The 10,297-nt window shown below is 44.7% G+C and overlaps 1 protein-coding gene across 1 annotated transcript; it reads right to left on the bottom strand.

Annotated features, from left to right (window-relative positions):
• Positions 1 to 4,464: 4,464 nt before the first annotated feature.
• LOC147155514 (uncharacterized) lies at positions 4,465 to 10,297 on the bottom strand. The gene is made up of 4 exons (XM_086066626.1): positions 10,292 to 10,297; positions 9,682 to 10,190; positions 7,280 to 7,729; positions 4,465 to 4,588 (listed from the first exon to the last, which is right to left on the bottom strand). Exons 1-4 carry the CDS (start codon positions 10,295 to 10,297, stop codon positions 4,465 to 4,467), a joined length of 1,089 nt encoding a protein of 362 aa, XP_085922752.1.

The following is a 10,297-nucleotide window of genomic DNA, read 5'->3' as shown; positions in this document are numbered from 1 at the left end:
TTGGCTTTTCTCTTCTCTCTTTCATCCGGCAGATTTGGAATACCACCCAGCATGGAGGACCTTGAACGTTTCATCGACTGATATTTTTACAGCTGCGCGATGGAGGATCCTTCCTTTGAGAAACCTTCCAAGAAGAGAAAAAAGGACTCAGCGACGGACACGGACGATCTAACCACTACGGACGTTTCGGTCAGTATGCTGGACTCCATAAATAAAAAAACTAGATGTCCTCTGCCTTATCCGCAAGGACGTTAAAGAATTAAAGGTAAGCTTGGAATTCGTCGGCCAACAGGTAAGTGACCTCCAACGAGATAATGCCAAGTTACGCTCTTCACTCTCGGCTGTTTCAGCCGAGTTGGAAACGATTAAAAAAGAGAATAAAACGCTATAAGAAACTGTTTGGGATGTCCAATCCCGTAGCATGCGGGAGAATTTAATATTCTCAGGCATATCCGAGAATACCTTTGACAATCCAGAGGTCGAGATAAAAAAAATGATGACGACGTCGTTAAAAATTCCTCAGGAGACGGTAAATAGTATCTCTTTTCACCGGGTACATCTGCTTGGAGCCCGTAGGGGCAACAAACCCCGTCCTATTATCGCTAAGTTTGAGCATTTTAAACAGAAATAATTTGTTAAAAGTAAAGGACTAGGAGCTTAAAGGGACCTCTTTCGGGATGAATGACCAATTCCCGAGAGAGATTAATGAGCGGCGAAAGGTACTGTTTCCTATAATGAGACAAAATAGGCAGGAGGGTAAATGGACTACGATAGTCGTTTATAAGCTTTACATCGATGGCTAACTATTCCAGAACCCCAACTCCACTCTCTGGCTGTTCTAATTGGCATTGGTGGAACTAAACTTTGTTTGATTATTAGATGTATACATATACTGTATATGTGGTTATAAAACCTAAAATATGAATACTCATTATGTTTAGGCTATATTACAAATATAATATTAATGACGAACAACGATTTACACTCACACCTATGTACAATTTGGAGCACTCAATTAACCTGCCATGCATGTCTTTGGAATTTGGGAGGAAACCGGAGTACCCGGAGAAAACCCACGCAAGCACTGGGAGAACATGCAAACTCCATCCAGGAAGGCCAAAGCCCGGACTCGATCTCATGTCCTCTGCACTGGGAGGCGGACGTGCTAACCAGTCAGCCACGTGCCACCACGTTACACAAATTAAACCACCTAACCACTTTGATTCTATCCTATAACATGCCAATATTAACAAATAGCCTATACAAATATATACACAGGACTGAGTCTATATTGTTTGTATGCATACATTTGTTCTGGTTTCCTGGAATGTTTGTGGCGCTCGCTCACAGGCAAAAAGAATACAATTTTTAGACGATCTCTTAAAATTAAAAGCAGATATTTGTCTCCTACAAGAAATCCACCTTTAAAAATCTGAAGAAAAATTACTTATTGATAAGAATTTTAGTCAAGCGTACTCTGCCCCTTATAACAGTAGACAAAGAGTTTATTCTTTACTCTAAATAATACAATAACAGACCCAGAGGGCCGATACATTATTATTCATGTGACTATATTTAATAAAATATATATATTTGGTAATTTATATGCCCCCAATAATGATGATCCGGCCTTTTTCCATGAATTTTTCTCTCAGCTGTTTGAGTTCGCAGCGAACTCTACTATTATTATTGGAGGAGACTTTAACGCAGTCTTAAATCCATTAATAGATCGTTCTAATAATACAACATGTATAAGGCGATTACAATCTACTAAAGTAATAGGGGAATATATGGATGAATTTGGCCTCGTCGACAGCTGGAGACTTAAAAACCCAACTCAGAAGGAATTTACCTTCTTTTCCGCTGAGCACCGGTCTTTTTCAATAAGTGATTTTTTTCTTACAAATAACTCTATTGCTGATAAAACTGTTACAAAAATACATCCTATTATTATAAGCGACCATGCACCAGTCTCCCTTGCCCTGTAAGTTGATTATACCTTTAAACCACCCCCGACATGGCGTTTTAGCATCTCACTGCTAAACGACGCAGAGTTTGACAAAATTATAAGAAGAGAGTGGGCAGACTTTTTAGAAATAAATGACTCTCCAGACTTATCTCCATCTCTTCTCTGGGAAGCTGGGAAAGTGGTAATTAAAGGTAAAATTATATCATATTCATCTTATAAAAAGAAACAGGTTCAAAAGTTTGAATAAGACTTGGAAGATAAAATTAAACAACTGACGGATGAGTACGCAATAAACCCAAATAACCAAATATGGACTGACTTACAAAATACCAAAATACAGTTAGACGATATGCTATCTAAAAAGACAGATTTTATAATACAACAATTGAGATACAACAACTTTGAATGTAATAACAAATCTGGTAAATTTCTTGCAAACCAACTTCAACGCATTCGGTAAAAATCTCTTATAACGGCTATTAAAGGGACAACTGGTGAATGCACACAATCACCAGAAGAAATTAATCACATTTTTTATAACTATTAATGCAACCTATACTCAGAAACTAACAAGCCTAACCCTGAGCATATTGAGACATTCCTCAGTAGCTTAAATATACCTCAGTTAACTACTGAATATAAAGATATGTTAGATGCGCCACTTACTATAAACGAGTTGTACAGTGCTCTCGATAGTATGCCAAATGGCAAAGCACCTGGCCCGGATGGTTATCCGGCTATATTTTTTAAGCACTTCTGGTTAATGCTTGCTCCACTATTCTTAAGAGTAGTAACAGAAATTAAAACTAATGGTCACATACGCCCACACATGAATACAGCAGCAATTAAGCTTTTATTAAAGCCAGAAAAATACCCCACCCTTCCATCAAGTTACCGTCCGATTTCACTAATTAACACTGATATTAAAATTATCACTAAGGCTTTCACATCTAGACTAGAAACAGTTATCCCGACAATCATTCATAGCGACCAAACAGGCTTTATTAAAGATCGTCACTGTACTAATAATATTAGGAGGCTACCTTATTAGCATGTCACAGCGGCATGATAAAAAGGCAGTTATTATATCATTGGATGCAGAAAAAGCTTTTGAAAAAGTTAACTGGTCCTTCCTCTTTGCTGTTTTAAATAAATTTGGCTTTGGGAAGTCATTTATTCACTGGGTCAGTATTATATGATTCTCCTAAAGCTACAGTTACTACTAATGGGGTTATATATCTCAGAGTTTTACTCTACAGAGAGGCACAAGACAGGGATGCCCACTGTCGCCTTTATTATTTGCAATATTTATTGAACCGCTTGCATTAGCTATACGCCAGGAAAGAAGAATTCAAGGAATTCACTCTGGGGTAACAGAACACAAAATTAATCTATATACCGATGATATTTTACTTTATTTAGAAAACCCTGCTATTTCGTTAGGGGAAGTATTTAACTTAATAACTAAATTCTCACATTTATCAGATTATTCTATTAACTGGACAAAATCAACACTACTACCTATTACAGAAAATTCATGGAACCCTGCAAGCCAGGACCCACACTACTCATTTCCTATAGGTAATTTTAAAATATTTAGGCATACAAATCTCACCTAAATTAACTGATTTAATTCATTTAAACTTTACTCCACTTCTGGATAGCATTTATAGTGACTTGGAGCCCTGGAATTATCTTCCTATTTCTCTAATAGGACGAATAGCCAACATTAAAATGAAAGTTTTACCCAAAATAAACTATTTTTTCTCAATGATTCCATTTAAACCTACGGCTAACTGGTTCCAGTTGTTGGACTCGGCAGTTACAAAATTTTACTAGAATAAAAAAAAGCAAAGATTAGTCTATCTACTCTTCAGAAAAGTAAATCCAAAGGAGGTCTAGAGGAACCAAGTTGTATGCACTACTATATAGCTAACCAGCTACAATATGTCATTCTATGGGCACAACCCAACAAAGATACTAACTGTTGGCTGGAACAAGAACAGAAGGATTGTAATAACCTTAGACTTGTAGATTTACTCTTTATTACAATATCGATTAAGCGACACAATTGTTTTAAAAACCCAATGATTTCTGCCACCCTGGCTGCCTGGTGGAAGGCACTAGAAATGACAAAAGCCCAAGTGGAGCCCTGCGGGCTTTCTCCCATATGGCATAACCCCGACTTTCAACTTAACAAACAATCGTTGTATTTAGGTGTGTGGGAGCAGAAAGGAATTACATAACTCCATCTTTTCTCAGATAATATGTTTATATCATATACATCCTTGCTCCAAAAATACAATATATAAATACCCAATATATAATTATTCATAGAACATACATTACTCAATATATGATGAAGAAAAGGGGACTTTCAGACTCCGACATTTGTCTCCAGTGTTTACAAAACACTACAGACACTTATTTTCATGCTTTATGGTTATGCACTCCGGTTATGTATTTCTGGACTAAAGTCTTAGAAAAACCTTCTGCTATCTCGGTGTCTGGGGGTTTGGGGGACTGGGAGCGGCTGGGGCTGGGTTGTGGTGGGAGGCATGGGGCAGGGGGAGCGGGGGCTGGGGGGCTTGCCGTTGGTCAGGGGGCGGCGTCTGGGGGCTTGGGGTGGATGGCAGGGGTGGATGGGGGGCGATGGGGTCGTGGGGGGAGCGGGGGCTGTGGACCGGTGGGGTTCCTGGCAGGCCTGCCGTGCCCAGTCCTGCTGCGTTGGGTTGGCGGCGCGGGCCGCGTTGGAGTGGGGGGGCGCTTCTGGATTTGCTCTCCGGCCGGTGGCCCCTGCGGGGTCCGGGGGTTGTCCCTTGGCGCTTCCATGGGCTGGGGGGCCCTGGGGGGTTGTGCTTGCTCTGTCCTGGCCGGGGTCGACGGCTTCCCTCTTTGGTGGAGGTTTTCATGCATGCCAGATCCACCACACCAGCATCTATCGAAATTCAAACACAATCGGCTTCTTCCTCTGGTCGTTGAATCGGGTGAGGCTGATGTCTGTGGATCTCACTCTGCTTCATCTATCATTCCTTCCTTTCCTCAGTCTCTCCCTTTTGTCTCTTGAGGTCTCCCTAAGTTGTTGGAATTTAGATGTTTCTGACACAACGTGGTAGTTTTAGAACCCAGACGCAGAGATAGAGGTTGAGGCTGAAGCAGCTTTTATTAAACAAAACAAAAGCTCCTCATTGAGAGGGAAAAAACAAAAGCTATTCAAGGTTAATTTGACTGCCAGACGTTTTCAGAAAAGGGATACCGTCAGTGCCAGCCGATTTAAGCATTTTGACTGATCTTTCAAGGTCCACAGAAAATGTTCTGTTTGGACTATGGAAACACACGTACTACCAAATGAAAGATTGGACTTTCATCTTTCATCAGAAAAAAAAGTTTGTTTCTACCTTATTCCGTTCTTTAGTAATCAACAATAGAAAATGGTTAGTTTGACCCAATTTCGCCTGTTTTGGACCAAAATACGGAGAAATCAAGCTTTTAGTGAAACGATATTATTTCATGCATTCTAGTGAATTTTACACTTCTTTTTGTCCATGAATGATGCCACAAACACCTAAATAGTGCTTTACTTCTATAAAACACTACCACCAAGAATGAAAAAGTGTTTTTTGATAGCAAAATACGTTTATTTACATTCAACAGTGTAACAACTTGACAACAATTTGGTAAACTATTTACAAATGTGTGCAACTGTGGTGCTATTTACAAATATGTGGATGTTTCAACGACAGTTTTTCTTTTTGTAACACTCTCCTGCGTGCAAGAAGACGCAACAGCATTTGCACAACAGATTGCCTCTTCGCGTGCTCCACTTTCTTGCAGGCCGTTTTTTCCGGGGAATAGCAAGTATATACTGCAGTGTGTGTTGCCATCAAGTCTAATATCAGGATCATGCTACGGTTTCGTTACGTCTCGCTTCCTCGTGTCCTTCAGTTGCTACACCGGGTTGTAAGAGATGTTTTGATCCATTTTATCCACTCCATTCATGGTGGCATCGTAGTACAGAAACAGTGTCTTCTCCGTGATCAGACTGTACCCGCTCCTCCGATGAATATGCATTGGACTCGGGGTACTCTTCATTGTCCGACAAAATGTCCGCATGTGAAAGCTCCGGCGTTAGCAGCGGTAGCCGCGCTAGCCGGTGAGGCTTACTACGTGATCATAACAGTCGCGTCAAGGCTTCCAACTTTGGCGTCAAGCTCGGAGTCATCATCATCATCATCAATCTGCATTGGTCGATGCCAACTCTCCATCGCCCGATCGAATGTCCGATTGTGTAGAAGTACCCGGTCGGCTATTGTGCGCGTTTTCCGGCCTTAGCTGCGCTAGCCGCGCTTAGCCGGTGAGGCTTACTACGTGATCATAACAGTCGCGTCAAGGCTTCCAACTTTGGCGTCAAGCTCGGAGTCATCATCATCGTCGACATCAATGCGCTTTTTAGTATTGATCGATGCTTTCCATCTTTGAAAAAAATGCTCAAGCGTGAGATGCTTGCAACCGGTTGCCATTGTGGCTTCATCAGCCATTGTCTCCTCAACACTCTAGCTCCGCCTCACGTCTTCTACTGACGCCCACGGTGGGCGGCCCATCCAACCTTGTGCAAAGAGAGTCATCGCTGCCCTCTAGGGGCCAAAACGAGTCTTTTACTAATCAGATCTGCCTGATACTTTCAGCACAGCTGCCCAAGGCTTTCCTGCACCCGTTTTCAAAAAAAAAAAAAAAAAAAACATAGGGGACGTCTTTTAACGTCCTCGGCGCCCTTCCCTAGGTTTATGCTAAACGTTTTATAACGTTTATGGCGGTCAAAGAGTTAAACTAAAGGCGCTCCAAAAGGGAGGAAGTCTAAACTACAATCAAAACAAAATCACTCCTTAACTAAAACAATACTGTGGCTATTCAAAGTTACAAACCAAAGTTCTCTCAAGGGACAGGGCAACAAGGCTGTGGACGGTAACTGGCTTTAGTGGCTCTGACGAAAACACTTAGGCACAAGACAGGGGAGACTCAGACCATTTAACACATGAGGGTAATGGGAAACAGGTGGACACAATCAGGAATCAGGGTTGACACTGACACCACACGAGGAAGGGCAAGTGACCTGAAACGAGAGGAGTCAGAATTTTCAAAATAAAACAGGAAATGACAGGACAACCTCACCGCGGTGTGACAGTACCCCTCCCTCTAGGGCCGACTCCTGACAGCCCAGGCTGGTCAGGATGATCCCTATAGAAATCCTCAATTAGAGAGTCATCCATAATGAAGCGGGAAGGAACCCACTGTCTCTCCTCGGGCCCATACCCCTCCCAGTCCACCAAGAACTGCTTGCCCCGGCCCCGTTTGCGGACGGCCAGCAGTCGCTTCACTTTGTAGACGGGACCCCCATCCACAATCACAGGAAGCGGCGGGGGCGAAGGAGCCGGAACCAGGGAACTCTCCCTGACTGGCTTGACTTGGCTAACGTGGAACGTTGGGTGAACACGAAGGGACCGAGGCAGGCGAAGACGGACAGCGGCCGGGTTGATCACCTTGGAGATGGGGTACGGGCCCACAAACCGTGGTGCCAACTTTTGGCATGGCACCTTCAATTGAAGGTTTTTGGAGGACAGCCACACTTTATCCCCCGGCTGGTATGCTGGAGCAGGTCTCCTCTTCCGATCAACTGCTCGCTTGCCTCTGTCCCTCTGGCGCTCCAGTACCTGCCGAGCGGCTGCCCAGATGCGATGGCAGCGACGGACCAAGGCATGGGCAGAAGGAACAGAGGCCTCAGACTCCAGGTTAGCAAAAAAGGGGGGATCGTAGCCAAAAACGCATTTGAATGGGATGAGTCCTGTGGCAGAGGTAGGCAGGGAGTTATGGGCAAGCTCAACCCAGACCAGGTGTTTGCTCCACGTTGCAGGATTCTGGGAGACAAGGCACCGTAGACCGGTTTCTAACTGTTGGTTGAGGCGTTCAGACTGGCCATTAGCCTCAGGGTGGTACCCTGAGGTTAGGCTGGCTTTGGCGCCGATTAAGCGGCAAAACTCCCTCCAGAAACGAGACACAAACTGGGGCCCTCGGTCCGACACAATGTCTCTAGGGAACCCATGAACTCGAAAGACGTGGTTAATCATGACCTCAGCCGTTTCCTTGGCTGAGGGAAGCTTAGGCAAGGCAATGAATCTGACCATTTTAGAAAATCTGTCGACTACAGTGAGAACTGTGGTTTTACATCGGGAGATGGGGAGTCCTGTGACAAAATCCAGGGATATTTCTGCCCATGGTCTGGAAGGAATGGGAAGGGGCTGCAGCAGGCCCATGCGCGATCTGGTGGATGTCTTATTTCAGGCACATACCGAGCAGGCCTCGATGTACTCCCGGACCTCCGGCTCCATGGAAGGCCACCAGAATCGCCGGGAGATGGCGTACATTGTCCGTCGGACTCCCGGATGACAGGAAAGAAGCGAAGTGTGGGCCCAATGGATCACCTGTGGGCGCAGCTGCACTGGGACAAATAGTCTATTAAGCGGGCATCCATTTGGTGGAGTTGCCTCACCGTTGGCTTGTTTAACATCCCTCTCGATTTGCCATGTCACGGCTCCAACCACACAGTTCGGCGAAAGGATGGTCTCTGGTTCCTTAGCTGCAGGCTCGGGCTCATAGAGACGGGACAGGGTGTCGGGCTTGACGTTACGAGACCCCGGCCTGTAAGTGAGAGAGAAGGAAAAACGGTTAAAGAACAGCGCCCACCTGGCCTGGCGTGGCGTGGGTTAAGTCTCTTGGCTTTGCGTATGTACTCCAGGTTCTTGTGATCGGTCCAGACCACAAACTGATGCTTCGCCCCCTCAAGCCAGTGCCTCCATTCTTCCAAAGCAATCTTGACAGCCAGAAGCTCTCTGTCCCCAACATCATAGTTTCGTTCAGCCTTGGATAGTCGTCGAGACAAGAAGGCGCAGGGATGCATCTTTCCATCCTTCTCTGCACGCTGAGACAGGACAGCTCCGATCCCCTCATTGGACGCGTCCACTTCTACCACAAATTGCCGCTGTGGATCTGGCATTGTGAGGATTGGTGCTGTGACAAAGCGTTGTTTGAGTGCTTGAAATGCGGCATCTGCCTCCAGTGACCAGCTGAACCTCACCAGAGGGGAGGTGAGGGCATGCAGAGGGGCAGCTATTGCGCTGAACCCTCTGATGAAGCGTCTGTAAAAGTTGGCAAATCCGAGGAATTGCTGAACCTTCTTGCGGCTATAAGGTGTGGGCCACTCCCTCACGGCACTAGTTTTAGCCAGATCCATCTGTACCTTCCCAGGGGCTATGACAAAGCCCAGGAAGGAGACGGTTTTGGCATGAAAAACACTTTTCTCTGCCTTGACATATAGTTTGTTCTCAAGCAGTCTTTGAAGAACCTTGGAAACATGGATTTGATGTGTGGCTAGATCTGACGAGTATATCAGTATGTCGTCTAAATAAACATACACAATCTGGTCCAGAAAGTCTCTCAACACGTCATTAATCATGGCCTGGAAAACCGCAGGAGCATTAGTGAGACCGAAGGGCATGACTGGGTACTCGTAATGGCCACTAGGTGTATTAAACCCAGTTTTCCATTCATCCCCCTCCCGGATCCTAATGAGATGGTAGGCATTGCGCAAATCCAATTTGGTAAAGATCGTAGCTTGTTGAAGATTTTCAAACACGGAAGACATGAGAGGAAGGGGGTAGCGGTTCTTTATTGTAATGTCATTAAGGAGGCTATAGTCTATACAAGGCCGTAAGGAACCATCCTTTTTCCCCACAAAAAAGAAACCTGCTCCCGCTGGTGATGAGGTAGGACGAATCAGTCCAGCCTTCAGGGAAGTCTCGATGTATTCCTTCAGGGCCGCCTTCTCTGGTCCTGAAACAGAATATAGGCGTCCCTTGGGAATGGTGGAACCTGGAACCAGCTCTATGGCACAGTCATAGGCACAATGGGGTGGGAGCGACATGGCTTTGGTCTTGTTGAAAATCTCCTGGAGGTGATTGTAGCAAGAAGGGACGATGCTCAAATTTGGGTATTCAGAGTCGGTGAAGGAATTAACAGAAATGTGATTAACAGTCGTGATGTCCACTTCTCGAATTGGCGAACCAACCCCATGGCTCACACAATTCTTCCCCCATCCCAGAACTTCGCCAGTCAACCAGTTTACATGGGGGTTGTGTTCACACAACCATGGGTGTCCTAGGACCAGAGTCTGTGAAGGAGACTGAAACACATGAAAAACTAGGTGCTCCTTATGTTTTCCAACTTGGAGCTGGATGGGTTCTGTGATGTGTGTAATGGTGAATAACTCACTTCCAT

This window comes from Leptonotus elevatus, chromosome 21, assembly GCF_054856555.1.
Source record: "Leptonotus elevatus isolate MCC_2025b chromosome 21, RoL_Lele_1.0, whole genome shotgun sequence".
NCBI lineage: Eukaryota > Metazoa > Chordata > Actinopteri > Syngnathiformes > Syngnathidae > Leptonotus > Leptonotus elevatus.
The sequence above is the reverse complement of the archived record's forward strand: the minus strand, read 5'-3'. Positions and strand labels throughout refer to the sequence as shown.